At 30.7% G+C, this 14688-nt stretch overlaps 4 protein-coding genes and 1 non-coding gene across 5 annotated transcripts; 2 read left to right on the top strand and 3 right to left on the bottom strand.

Moving 5' to 3' along the window:
• Positions 1 to 539: 539 nt before the first annotated feature.
• On the top strand, positions 540 to 3470 carry SEC12 (Sar family guanine nucleotide exchange factor SEC12; the record flags this gene model as incomplete). Its single annotated transcript, XM_004181412.1, has 1 exon — positions 540 to 3470. One exon carries the CDS (start codon positions 540 to 542, stop codon positions 3468 to 3470), a length of 2931 nt encoding a protein of 976 aa, XP_004181460.1.
• Positions 3471 to 4254: 784 nt separating this feature from the next.
• TBLA0F04070 (forkhead box transcription factor) lies at positions 4255 to 6462 on the bottom strand (the record flags this gene model as incomplete). The annotated part of the gene is made up of 1 exon (XM_004181411.1): positions 4255 to 6462. One exon carries the CDS (start codon positions 6460 to 6462, stop codon positions 4255 to 4257), a length of 2208 nt encoding a protein of 735 aa, XP_004181459.1.
• Positions 6463 to 9723: 3261 nt separating this feature from the next.
• On the bottom strand, positions 9724 to 9821 carry TBLA0Ftrna7S. Its single transcript is given in 2 exon segments — positions 9724 to 9769; positions 9784 to 9821. It is a non-coding gene; the product is annotated as a tRNA-Ser (tRNA).
• A 1144-nt stretch (positions 9822 to 10965) lies between these two features.
• On the top strand, positions 10966 to 12591 carry CTR86 (Ctr86p; the record flags this gene model as incomplete). Its single annotated transcript, XM_004181410.1, has 1 exon — positions 10966 to 12591. The coding sequence occupies one exon, from the start codon at positions 10966 to 10968 to the stop codon at positions 12589 to 12591; it is 1626 nt and encodes a 541-aa protein (XP_004181458.1).
• A 364-nt stretch (positions 12592 to 12955) lies between these two features.
• On the bottom strand, positions 12956 to 14497 carry THR4 (threonine synthase THR4; the record flags this gene model as incomplete). The annotated part of the gene is made up of 1 exon (XM_004181409.1): positions 12956 to 14497. The coding sequence occupies one exon, from the start codon at positions 14495 to 14497 to the stop codon at positions 12956 to 12958; it is 1542 nt and encodes a 513-aa protein (XP_004181457.1).
• Positions 14498 to 14688: the final 191 nt, after the last annotated feature.

Here is a 14688-nt window from a genome sequence, read left to right as displayed (position 1 = left end):
ATGAAAATATATATCGAACTGGAAATGCAAGAACGAACTAGATGATTTACTAAGACTCTTCTATTGTTATTAGAACTACAAAGTCTCTTAATTGTTAATAACATTACCCGGCTATATACACGTGAAGTAACTTGGCTTAAGGATGATCGAAAAACAAAACCCAAAAATGAATCTAGCGAATTTTTCAAATATAGATACCAACAAAACCGAAATTTTCAATCTGAATGTATTTTAAGCGATAGAAAAGATTCGTTTTAAACTTCTGCAAATAATATTTTATACAAAAACATCTGCGTCGTATTCCAGATTCAATTGCAATCAAAACCTTTCTGAAATATTCCTTGCGTTATATTACCATAAAGGGTGGGCCTATTTATCATTGTTTTAGATTTGCTAAATTGAAAATTTAAGACAAGACCTGCGAGCAGTTTTCTTTTACTTTGGTCCCTTTTTTTGCTATTTTCAATTGAAATTACTAATTAGAATTTATTTATTTCTTTCATTTTATTTTTTTTTTATTTTTGTGAAGTACATTATCAATGGCAATTGAAAATTCAACATATAAATTAGATTATCCCTTATTCGGTGCCAAATTCTTAAATGATGGCTTGTTGCTAGTTACAGGTGGTGGTGGTCAAGGTAAGAATGGTGTTCCAAATAAGCTAACAGCTGTAAGAATCGACTTTAAGAGAAAAAAAATTATTAAAAGATTTAGAGAAATTACCCTAAACGAAGAGGATGATTCTCCAACCACGTTAGATATTTCTCAGGATCTAATCTTAATGGGTTGTAATGAAAATAGCCAAAAAGTTATCAATAGCTTAGAAAATCATCATTTAAGAAAGTTCATATATGAAAATGAGCATTTACAGTATATTGCGGCTATTGATTTTGATAAATCAACCAATCCAGAAGATTACACAAAATTAATTGCTATTTCCAATGATACACAATTTGCTGCACTTGCCTCTTCAAAAGTACCAAGTATTATTAGGATTATTGATCCTAGAGATTTATCAGAAAAATATACAGTTGAAACTAATAAGGAAGTCAAAGATTTGACTTTCTCACCAGATTCCAAATTATTAGCCTTCATTACTTCTGATAATTCTTTATCAATTGTTTCGATATTGTCAGGTAGATATTTGATTCAAAAGAATGATTTCCAAGCGAATTTGATGTTTTCTAAATTGAAATTTATTAATGATAATGAAATCATTATTTCTTCAACTATTGAAAAACAAAATGGTATTAATCTTTTAAGAGTAAAAATGAATCAAGATAATGAATTAAACATAATTAAATCTACTTTGATTACTAAGAAGTTTAAAGGTATTACTTCCATGGATATCAATACAAAAACAAACCTTGGTGTTATATCAACTAATGATACTTCAATCTTGTTGATTGATTTGAATACTTTGAAATTGAAGAAGCACATCCCTAATGTTCATAGTTTTGCAATTACAAAAGTATCGATTTCACCAGATTCAACCTTAGTAGCAAGTGTATCAGCTGCAAATACAATCAATGTAATTAAACTGCCTTCAAATTTTATTAAATCATCTTCTTTATCCGGACGCTCTTCTGATTCTTCAATTATCTATAAAACTTTAAAATTCTTTTTCAATTCGGTTGTCTTTGCCCTACTTGCTATGGGTATTAAATATTCGATGGATAATAACTTACATCATAAATATTATAATTTTACAGTGACTAAATTAAACGAGTATCAGGTTATTGATAGATATAATGATTTACATTTAGCTGGAAGATTTAATGATTTACAGTTAAATGAAAAATTTAAGAGTATTTTAAATAATTTTAGAAATACTGATAAAAAGGAAAATAGCAATATTAATTACAGCAATATCAATGATAAAGAAATTGAACTTGGATCTGTCGTAGAAAATACTATTATTGATGGAGATGTTGTTTCCGTACAGACTACAACTAACGCAAATTTGCTTGCTAGTTCATCTGTCAGTTATTTGAAGACAATTGAACCTTCTGCATCACCATCTCAGGAATCCGAGAATGTTTGGAGCTCAACACTTTCGGCACCATCCGCATCTTATACATTATCATCAGAAGTTTCAGCTTATTCCTCAGCTTTATTGTCATCTGCTACACATGAATTAAGTGACGGCAATTTGAATACAGGGATACCAGATATGCAATTATCAACCTCCCCTTCTATAGTTTCGTCTATTGAATCTTCAATTAAAGTTGAATCTGTACCTGATACCACTACAGATGGATTTATTTCTACAAATCCAGACAAATTAATCTCCAAGGATCTTAATCAACAAATTGTATCACCACTATCGTTATCTGATATTCCGGAATCGTCCCTATTGGAACCTAACAACGCTATCTCTGAACAATCTCAACCTTCAGAAGAAATTCGTCTTGAAACAGTAACTGAAAGAGAAATTCATTCTACTCTACAGGAGCAACCTGTTCTTACATCAAATCTCAAAACTTCAGTATCTTCACTAATTGAATCTGTATCTGCATATATATCTAGATTTGAACATACTATTGATACTGACGAAACTTCTTTATTGGAATCTGTCCCTACAACCATTGTTTCACCCTTATCTAGCGCTGGCACTGAATATATCTCCTCTTCTGCAGATTTTACAGATATTTCTTATGTCAGCAACTCGATTTCTACACTTACAGTAACTACTTCGGAATCTTTTTCAGAAGTAATAATTCCATCTAATACTAAGGTCTCTTCTGAAGCTAATAAGAAATTCGATGACACTAGTGTAAAAGAAACAGTCACCATGAGTTCTGCATTAGAGACAAAAAAAGAAGTAGAATTTAATTCAGTTGTTGAGAGTGAATCACCAGAAACCAGCAAACCTATTCCCGCTAGTTCTGATACACAATCTTTTTCTCCTGTTGTAAACGATTTGAGTTATCTATTAACTGCTCGAGACAATAAACACTTAAAAATCACTGGTTCCGAAACAGCAACCTTAAAAAGAAGATTCTCTTTAGCATTACCAGAATCTGAAACTGAATCTCACATAATTTTAAATGAAATTACTCAATCTACTATTTTATCAGTAGATGAAGCGGTGACTTCAGCCCAAGATTCTGAAACACCCGCTGCAATCGATAAGATGCCCATCGATGGCGTGGAAAAAGTTAGTTTAACTTCTTCATCCTTATTAGAGTTAAAGTCACCTATTAATTCAATCCTAGATGTTACATCTACCTATTCATCTGAACATATTCAAAATATTGAAACATTATCAACATTATCTACTCTATCTACTCTATCTTCTGCTCCAGCTTCTGCTCCAGCTTCTGCTCCAGCTTCTGTTCCAGCTTCTGTTCCAGTTACAGAATTACCCTCTACTGAAGCACAACCTACTCAAGAAAATATTTCAACAATTATGCGTAAGGACAGTCATCAACACTATAGCGGCAACCCTGCCCCTGAAAACGTTTGACTTCAAGAACAAGTGGATCAGATTATTAATGAATTATACTAGATTAGAACCAGCAACTCTATTATCCTCATCAATTAATACTAATCAGTATATTCATGATGGTCCTTCCAAAAATGCTATTGACACAATTTTGGAATTAATGACTAAAAATTTTAAATGGATTCAACTTGAATCGGAAATGAAAGGCATTATAATGAACAACTTAGTGATGATAAATAAGTTATTATCATAAACCCTGATACGTTAAAATATATTGTATATTACGTACAAGACAACTGATATCTCCAATTGTGAAGGCATATTTTTATTAATTGATTAATTTTTCTATTTCCCCCATCATTTATATTTTAACCACTACATATTTTATTAATTTCTTTAATACATCCCTATATACCTGATACTACTCAACGTTTTGTCATTTATCGTGTACTATATTTTTGAAAGACTTACTATGTAGTAGAACTATCTTTTGGCATGTTTAGAAAATTACCTAAAAAAATCATGGTTTTAGAGATTGGTGTCTAATAATTACAAACCATTTGAATGAAAACTACAACAAATTTTAAAAAAAACAAACGTTATCAAAAAAAAAAGAACTCTATATTTCTTTCTATAATAAACTAAAGTTGGAATAATACAAATATATAAAAGAAGATATGTAACAAGTTATCTATCAACTTCTAATTATTTTATATAAGATATAAATTTTTATCAGAAAACAGAATTAAAATGCAAAATAAGAATGGAACGAAAATGAGAATGCTGGAATGAACTTTAATAGTTATTAATTTTGTGATGCGTTTTCTGTAGCTCTTTGCCACACGGAATACACATCAACTCCAAACAATCCACTAGATGATATTTTGGGCCTATGACCCAGCCTTTGGCTTGCTGATGTATTGTTATTATTACTTGTGTTAGGTATAGATGAAGCAGTTGTGCTAGATGCTATGTTGGGTAGCATAGTTGAAATTCGTGAAGATACTGAAGAGTTACACTCTTCATTTGCTGAAAGGTGATTTCCAAAAGTTGGAATAATTCTTAGCGGAGTGCCGGCGTCTTTAAAAAATGGAGATGAAAATAAATCGTCAAAAATGTGAGAAGGAGTTTGCCATTTTCTTAAGGAAAATGGGTTTGCTTGTGGGGTTGATAGCAGCTTGTTTGGAGTTTTTTCTAAAATATTGGACTGTTTTAATCTTGGAGTCTTTGGCACTGTGTCACCTATTGAAGATGCTTGTAAATTTTTAGAAGCCGTATTCAATTCAACACAGAGGTTATTATGATCTTTATCGAATTCGTGATTATATAAAGTTGTATCATTAGTTGGGTGCTCTGTGATTCTTGCAGGTGACACAACATCAAAGCTTGAATTAAAAGACGAGGAGTATTTTTTTAAGTTCGAAATTGAAGAACTGTTAGATATTATTGATGAAGTAAAAGTATTAGTAGTTTGACTTAAACTTAAATTATTAGGAATCCCGCCTCGTGTTGCATTAATAGAGCCACTGTTAGGAGAAAAATGAAAAGACAAAGATAAATTATTTGAATTTGTGTTGGTTAAGATGGAATTTGGATCAATTCCATCTTGGGAGAATTTCTGTGGTGTTAATTTAATGTTAGTTTTTTTTAAAGAATTTACAGAGGGTAGCGAGATTGGAGATAATTTATCATCACTTTTAAGTTTACTATTGCTAGTGTTAGTATAATTGCTGTTATTATCCATTTTATAATTTGAATCGAACGATTTTGAAACTGAGAATGTAGGAATGTTATTGAAAGAGCTATTTGAGCTAATGTTTGAGTTGGAATTTGTCTCTGTAGAATTAATATTATCAATGAAAGTATTGTTGTTATTTTTAATGTTGGAATGATTATGATTAAGTTCATTAGTATCAGTTGCAGAAGAATTGCAATTAGAAACTGTATTGGAAGTATTACTTATATGTATTATTGTATTTTCTCTTTGAGAAGGGGTAGCATGTAAATTTGGAATTGAATTATTTTGATGAAAATTAATAATTGATGGCTTAATCATATTATCATTAGAATTATTTAGGGAGTTATTACTATTCATTGATTCAAAAATATAAGGTGCATTTAATCCTTTAGTATCATCGAAAGGATCTGATAATTGAGCTTTTTTTGATTTAATTGAGGCAGGAGACCCTATGGTGCTTCTTAATGCTAATTCTTTGGTTTGTAAATTATTTTCTTTACCTGACACTGTCATATTTTCTGGAAGTGGAACTAGTAATTGTTCTATATTTTTCAATTTTGATTTTACATATTCAATACTTACAGTTTCCCCTTTAAAAAATTTAGATTCAGAGCCTGTAGTAATTTCCCAAAAATGACCTTTACCATCTGATGATTTTTCGATTTTAATAAAAGCGTCATTTAATGATAAATTATGCCTAATTGAATTCTGCCAGCCTGCATCCTTAGTATTATAATATGGGAAAAAAGTGGAAATCCAGGTATAAATTTGAGATAAAGTTAATTTATTTAACTCGGAAGTTATAATAGCCAACCAAATTAGCATTGCGTAAGAATAAGGTGGCTTTTCATTCGTTTCATTTTGTCTTTTTCTCGTTTCAAGAGATTGAATGAATTCATCGATGGTCAATGTACCATTAGAACGGGAGCCCCCTACTGATTTTTGTTTTTTAGCTCTTGTTGGAGCAATTGGAGAGGATAAGTCTGGTGATAAGTGTTTTTTAATCTTACCAGAGTGTGATTTACCTGTATTGTTCAATTTATTTGATTGTGAATTACTGTTTGTAATATTATTTAATTTCAATTGTTGTAAAGAGGTAAATGATTTTCGTACTGTAGAACTTGGCGGGGTTAGAATATGAGGTGGAATTTGAATTTGAGTATATTCATGATTTGATTCTGACATGACAGAAAATGATCTTTTATTATAATTTTCTAGCATCGTATAGAGAGGTTCTATATCCTGACTTAAAGAGTCTGTATTGTAATTATCCATATTTGAAAGTGCAGCAAAAGTTTGGTGTTATTAAGTTTATGGTTACTATTATTATTGATTTAAAAATCTTACCTTTATATCGTATTTTGAAGAATGTTATGTTATTATAATAAGGTATGTTGTGTTTGAAGAATGGATGTGGAGGGAGAATTATTAAGGTATTTGTGCTATCAGCGTTCAGTATTTATTATAGAAAATCCGATTCAAATTTTATGTACAAACAAATAAACACACTTCAAAGAGAAATCAAGGGAAAGGAAGGTGAATACTACAATTTAAGGTGGCAATATAAAGCAGTCAATTAATTCAACATTCTAGATTTTTAATATATATATATATGTGTGTGAACAGTTACTGTTACTGCTCACGTTAAATCTTGAGATTCCTTTATCAGCGGTAGTATGAATTTTTCTACCCCAAAACAGCCAAATTTTTCACCAAGCTGAAAACGGCAACGACGCGAAAAAATGCGACGCGACGCGTAGTTTCGCGCAACATCCTTTTTGGGACATGTTAAAAATTACATCAATTGAAACTATTTATGGGAGCTTTTCAGCGTAATGAAAATTTTCAATATTTCCAAAGAAAGAAAGGCCATTTAATCTGTACGCAGATATAGTATTTTGGCGTGTGAGATGTAGTTTCGTGGGATATGCAATAGTAGAGTTGTAGATAAGATTAGTACTTCTTTTGCAGTGTGTGGAGAACGAAACTTGTAATAGCGGGCCCTTCCTTTTACACTCTGATAGTGTACTGCAACGACAATTGCCTAGAATTCCTCTCAATAGCGCATTATGATAGCCCGTTGCATTTAGTCTGGCCGTGCAAAATGGTGTTATACCTAAATTAGATGAAAGTAGGTTCTTAGAATGCATGCGCTTTTATCTTGGTTTTTTTGCATTTTTTAAATTCCCATACATATTCTGCAGCCTGGAAGTTTCCTGGAATGGAATAGGCACATGTACATAGATAAATTCTCGTGGTGCGCTTTTACTATTACAAATGTGTCTACCAGGAAACCATCAATCTTGGTTATGTGCTTGCCAATGATTCATTTTCATAGAAAATGCACGGGACAGTCGTGGAGGAACATGACTCTTTACGGTTGTGGTGATAATGTGCTTTAGAATAAGTGTTTACGTGTTTAGAGTGTAATATAGTCAATCATTTTCATGCCAATACGGAAAAATAATTAATTTTGTTTCACCTAGCATGAACTAATTTAGGCCTATTTAACCAAATTTTGGAGAAACGGCTCAGTTAAAGGAAATTAAAATAACTAGGTTGTCCAGATAGCTGAATGCTATATTATTGGAATTCTAAATGGATATCAATTAATCCCTATTAAAGAATAGCACCCAGATATATACCCTCAAGGTAGATTATGTACAAATACTGCATGCTTTAGCTAATTCTGAGGTAGTAACACATCATTAGCTCTCTAATGCTTCAACGGAGTTTTTGGAATAGATGATATGTAATAAAACCGTCAAATCAAAGACGAGACTAGTGCAACTTTTAAATAGTGTGGTTCCTAATAATTTTGGATGCTCTTATCACAGATTTCAAAGACATTTTAGTAGTTGTGATATCAATTGTATAAACGTAAAACTAAACTAAGACTAATTAAATTCAGTCAAAAATCGTAGGAATATGCGGATTAGTAATTGATTTTAAACAGTGCGTTTCCATTGAGATTTATTTTGTTATTTCGTTAACCTGATATCATTTTCTACTAGCCATAATACTTTATAGTTAATAAGCTATCTAACATTTAATATAGTTTCATAATACAGACCATCTTTTCGTATATTTAGTTAAGAAATATTTTTTCTGTGATGCAGACTTATATCACTAGCAAAAAACCTGCCATTATTAGTTAAATAACAAACTTTGGTAAAAATGCTTGCCGATATATGATCTCAGATATAATTATTGGAGATCATCTAAACCTAGAGCATTAAGGCTCCTTGGTTTACTAAATCTTACTTTATAAAAGCCTATGACCTAACCAAAGTTCTTGTTAGTCACGTGATCACTAAAATTTTTGTCGCGTAGCTAGTCTTTGCTGCTAGCGATAACTTTTAAGTTCCGTATATTTTTAAGATGAGCAAGAAGATGTAAATAAAGTTAAGTGAAAAGAATGAGAAAATTGAGAGAAGTGAGCATCGATAAGAAAAGTACAGAACAGCAGGATATACGAAACTAAATACCGTAAGAAATAATTTTATTTTTTGTCCTTTATCTTATATCTTATATCTTATATCTTATATCTTATATCTTATATCTTATATCTTATATCTTATATCTTATATCTTTAATTTTAATTTAATTTATTGTCATTTTAATTTTATTATTTTGTTATCAACAGTTATTCTTTTATACTGTTGTTTATATCATTAAATATCTTTAATTTAAAATATAGAACTATTCATTCGACTATCAAATAATCTATTAAGTTATTTGCATTTATCAATAAGATAGTGTCGCGTAGTGTGAGCTACGTTAGTCACGTGTATAAATCAGGATCACCTGATAACGTAATGAACATGTAGATTAACAAGTAAGTGAATCATGAACATAAATTCTATTTAAGAATCTAAAGCTAAAAGGAATAAACTAGAGGGTTAAGGTAGAACAAAGAAGTAAGAACTAGAAAACAAAAAGGACGAAATACAAAAGATGTAAGTGTAGAGTGAACAAATCGAAACGTAATAATAATAATATTTAACTTACAAAAGCTCAGGTATATAGTTGCATAGTTTAATAAACAGTTGGTATTAAACTAGCAGCCAAAAAGATATACTACTGGGAGTAGCAAAGCCTAAATGTCACATATTCTAAGAATATGTATCACGTGATTTCGAGGATTAATAATTATGTATAGATTCATCAAGGTCAGGCACAAATCACGTGACACGAGAAACAAACATCGAACAAGAACTCGAGAATGTGAATATAAAAAGGAACAATCTTACACGAAGAACAAATGAAGAAAGCTCAGAGCGAAGAAAGCAACGAACAGGGTGAGTTTCTAAGTTTAGAGAAAAATATTAATATCTTAATTACCATACACAGTTGGATAAATAGAGCCTTTATACCAAGTATAATATAGTTGAACTCCGACTTGCTGCAATAGAAGAAGGAGGATGAATTTACAAGATACATAGATTGGAACCACAAAAATTGTGACAGGAATTTAGAGGACAGATAGACTGGAATCACAAAAATTGTGACAATAACAATTTTGGAAAAAAATAACGACACCAGCAGGATTTGAACCAGCGCGGGCAGAGCCCAAAAGATAACTGAAAATAAAACATTCGAGTCTTTCGCCTTAACCACTCGGCCATAGTGCCATTTTTAAAAATATTGTAGACAAGATCGACTTTATACTCATCTACAAGTTATACACAACACTGAGCAACTGCTAGTTGCATACCTGTAAATATCTGTTCGATGCATAATCTCTACTAGTTAGCCAGCATTACTCAAACTGTGCACTCCTACCCTTGTAAGTAAGTTTATAAACATACCAATTAAAGTAAAATGGAAAAGCTGGCGTTGACCTTTGAAAAGTATTTAAAGGCCAGCTTTTCAGACTTAAGACATAACTTTATAGTTCTTTTATATAGTTATTTAGTTTAAGAAGAACAACAATTATATTTGTAAGTTCGAAGGATTAACTGGTGTTAAGTTAATAAGATTGTTAAGTTTGGTTTTTGGTAGTTACTATTTAAGTGTATCGTACTCCTAAGTTGGTTTACAACAAAAAATTTTAAACATACATTGATATATAATAAAAAATGCAAATATTAAGATGATATATATAGCTTTAGATAGATAGCCAATCAATCAACCCAGGCATGTAAAAATTAAACACGATAAAAATGTCTTTTTACGAAATAATTAGAAAATAATTATATTATTTTCCAGCAATTCTATTTCTAGAATAGTACAAATAGAACTGGATTCTCTTTTAACGATCTTATAGATTAATATCTCTTTTGTATTAACTTATAGTGGAAGATAATGGGAAAGATAACTTAATTTAAGTTACCATCTTAGATTTAGAGAATGTCTTCATTTAATCCATTCTCACAAAAGCATTGTATTCTTAATCTAGGTCTACAATAAAGAATCGTTACAAAATTTAATTACAGATATACTTTGTCAAGTAGTTCAGAAGAAATTTAATTTAGGTCCAGTTGTTAATTATGTGTATCTTCCTTTCCTGTTTTTAATTACTTACCCAATAAAGTTACACCCCTATGTATTTGTATATATTTAAGCATAGTTTATTACTGCAGAACAAGATCGATACAGGATACTAGGCGTTGCGAAGACATTTCCGGGTTACTATTGCGAGTTTCAATCAAAAATGCAGGTTTTCTATATTTTGAAAATCGATGAGCATTAGAGAAGAATTTGATATTGTGAAGAATAAATATTATTGTTTAAATGTTCTACAAAAGATTATCAATCGATTGTTCCATATTTTAGATGCCAACAGATATCAAAACTTTATTAGGAATTTTAAATAAATTTGAAATCCTCTTTTCAGAAGTGCCTGAAAGTGTAAGCACCTACCAGGCATCATTGAATGAGATAAATAGCTTTGTCATAAGTTGTGCTCAGGATGAAAAATTTAGAGATGAGCTTGCTAATTCAGAACATGTTTGGAGGTCTTCAAAGGCATGTTTTGAGAAAATTTTACTGAATGAAAAATCTCTAAGTGGACTAAGTAAATTTGAAGGTATCCATTTTTGGTATATGAGATCATATAGAGCTATTTTGGTACTATTAAGAAATTTATCTGTGAGTAATCAGAAAATACCGAATGATTTACTGTTACAAAATATGATAATTAAAACCTTTATTACTATAATATCAAGAGAAACAGTGAAATTTGATGAAATGACAACTACTTGTTATATTAATACCTTAACTCTATTACACAACATAACAAAAACTTTTATTATATTTGATAAATCAGTCTTGGATCAGACAATGGCTCTTTTGGAATATCCCTTGCATAACCCTAATAATATATCTGAACCAATTTTATTTCCTTTCATTTTAACCTTAATTAATTACTCTCAAAACGATGATTTCTTATATTATTTTTTTAAACATGAAAAAATAGGCTTGGTTTTAAACAACTTATTAATGCAAAATTTAATTTTAAACCATTCTACATTGTTTAGCAAATTGGATATAACGAATATTGATGAATCTAAAATCGAATTATCTGAAGTAGATAAAATTGTTTTAAAATTGTTTAAAATATTTGCATGCAATGAATCATTTGCATCTTATTTACTTGAATTGGAAATTTATTCTAAGGATTTATTCTTCAAAATATTTAAAATTTTACAAATTGTAATCACAAATACTTCAACTTGGGATAAATTTCAATTAACAAATATTATGAATTGGTGTTATAAGATATTTATAAAGGTATCAAATGAGATTAAAACTTATTTTAGTAATAATTTACAATCAATTGAAGTTGCTAAATGTATGCACGATAAAATTAGCATTTCATTAGATATCATGTCATCACTAGTTCATTTTGAACACGTTCAAAAATTCCTGCTATCATATAATGGATTAGAGGAATTAATCTCATTATTAGAGGTTTTTCAAAATAATTTAATTCGTATTAACTTCTTTAAAGATAAAGATGGGAAACTGAAAGAACTAAAATCAACGAACTCGATGGGTGCTAAAATTGATAATTCTAAATTACTTTATAGCAGAATTGATTATAAAACAAACACAATTTTGCCTACAAATTTTCCGGAATGTAAGTCCATTATAATCGAAATTTTAACGCAATTAACTTATAATAAGAAAGAAATTCAAGACAAGATTAGGGAACTTCATGGTCTGCAATTAGTCTTGTCAAATTGTGTAATTGATGACAATGATCCATTCATTAAAGAAAGGAGTATCATGTGTATTAGATTTCTATTGCAAGAAAATAAAGATAATCAAGATTTTGTTGCTAAATTAGAAGCCAAGAAAGTTGTTAAAGATGATGTCTTGGACGAAGCAGGCTATGATGTTGCAATCAATAAAGATGGTACTATTGGATTAGTAAATAAATCTAGCCAACAAAATTAAAACAAGATTCGATAATACCTAATACGTGTAAAATATATGAGATACAGCTATGTATGCGTTCGCGTATAGTAAATATATATATGCCTATCCAGATCATTATAGCATATATGAGGAAGCGTTGAAAATGCAAAGAATACATAAGTATGCTGTATTTATAATACCATATAGATATATATAACGATTCAAGCCGAAGCATATTTTGAGGTTATTAGATAAGAATAAATTATAGGCTTAACAAAGCGAGATAGATAACGGAAAATAGATCTTTCAGAGGAAACATGATATAGAATAGGCGTAGATAGAAGTTAAAAGTTTTTTTTGTTGTTGCATTTTTTCTTTTTTCATTTTTTTTATTGTCATTCCATTATAAATCCATTTTTACAAGTTCTTCTTCAATTGCGGATTTGACTAATTCTAAATCTGGTTTTTCTATGAATTTCAATTTCTTTTCTAAAGTAGATAGTTTCTTCAATTCTGCAGGTAATACGTCTTTATCGAAAGAATATCCATCAAATGTTGATAAAGCAGAATTAACTGCATCAGCAAATTTAGCTGGGTGAGCAGTTGATAAGGATATATAATGAATTGAATTATCATTATCTTTAGCCATTAAGTTTTCAGTTACGCGGACACCGACAGCAGTATGTGGATCCAAGACATATCTTTTTGGATTTTCAGAAACTTCATACATCTTTTTGATGGTTGCCACAGTATCTTCATTAGAAACTCTTTCGGAAGCAAAATCTTTGAGAGCACCTTGAATAATTGCTGGAGAAACTTCAAACTTACCCTTAGTCTTCAATTGAATGAACCAGTCATTGACAATTTTACCGGCTTGTAAATCGTTATTATCAGCCTGGTATTCTCTTGCTAAATACCACAATAATCTTTCGAAGTTAGAAGAAATTAGGATGTCCATGGCTGGAGATAAAGTAGCAGCAACCTTATCTGATCTTTCGTAAACACCAGTCTTCAAAAATCTGTCCAAAATATCATTTTCATTAGTAGCAATAACCAACTGTGAAACTGGTAATCCCATCTTTTTGGCAAAATAGCCTGCTAAGATATCACCAAAGTTACCACTTGGAACAACAAATTTGACGTTAGCCTTCTTACCATCAGTGGCTTGGAAATAAGCATAGAAATAATAGGTCATTTGAGCCAAGATTCTCGCCCAGTTAATAGAATTAACAGCACCGACGTTATGCTTTGAATTGAATTCTTTATCGCCGAATATTTGTTTAACGATATCTTGGCAATTATCAAAAGTACCCTTGACAGATAAAGTTTGAACATTTTTATCTTGCACAGTAGTCATTTGTTCTTCTTGGGTTGGAGAAATTCTACCAGTTGGATACAATATAAAGACAGAGACATCCTTCTTACCCCTTAAACCATAGATGGCAGCGGAACCGGTATCACCAGAGGTAGCACCTACAACAGTCAATTGTTTTTTATGACCATCAGGTAAATCTTTGTTAGTTCTTTCCAAGAAATATTCAAATAAATTACCAACAAACTGTAGAGCAACGTCCTTAAATGCATAAGTTGGGCCATGGAATAATTCCAAAACATGTAAATTGGAAGATTTGGATGTGGTATTTTTCACTAGAGGTGTGACATTTTCAGCTCTAAAAGTTGAGTATGAAGTTTTGATCAATCTTTTCAAATCTACATCTGGGATTTCTTTAGGATCTATATACAATCTCATCACTTCAAATGCCAACTCTTGGAAAGATAACTTGGAAAACTTATTAAACAAGGTGTCTTCAGACACCTGTGGAATGATAGGTGGGATGAAAAGTCCACCATCTTCAGCTAGACCTTGGATCACAACTTGTTCAAAAGTCTTGGTAGCCTCAGAAGAGGATCTGGTTGATCTGTAAACCTGAGAATTGGTAACCATTTTGTTTATTAACTATATGACCTTAATTGTTTTTCAAACTCTTTCTAAACGGTACATTTGCAACTTTTGTATAGTTCTTGGGTTCTCATCACATGCACTTTTATATACTTGTCATAGGCATCAGTCTGAGTCATTCCTTCCCAAACGTTACTCGATTTCCGATACCTGAGAGAACGTTTAAGAGCTAAGAA

Source organism: Henningerozyma blattae, chromosome 6 (genome assembly GCF_000315915.1).
Source record: "Henningerozyma blattae CBS 6284 chromosome 6, complete genome".
NCBI classification, from domain to species: Eukaryota; Fungi; Ascomycota; class Saccharomycetes; order Saccharomycetales; family Saccharomycetaceae; genus Henningerozyma; species Henningerozyma blattae.
Note: the sequence above shows the minus strand (reverse complement) of the source record. Positions and strands in the feature narration are given on the sequence as shown.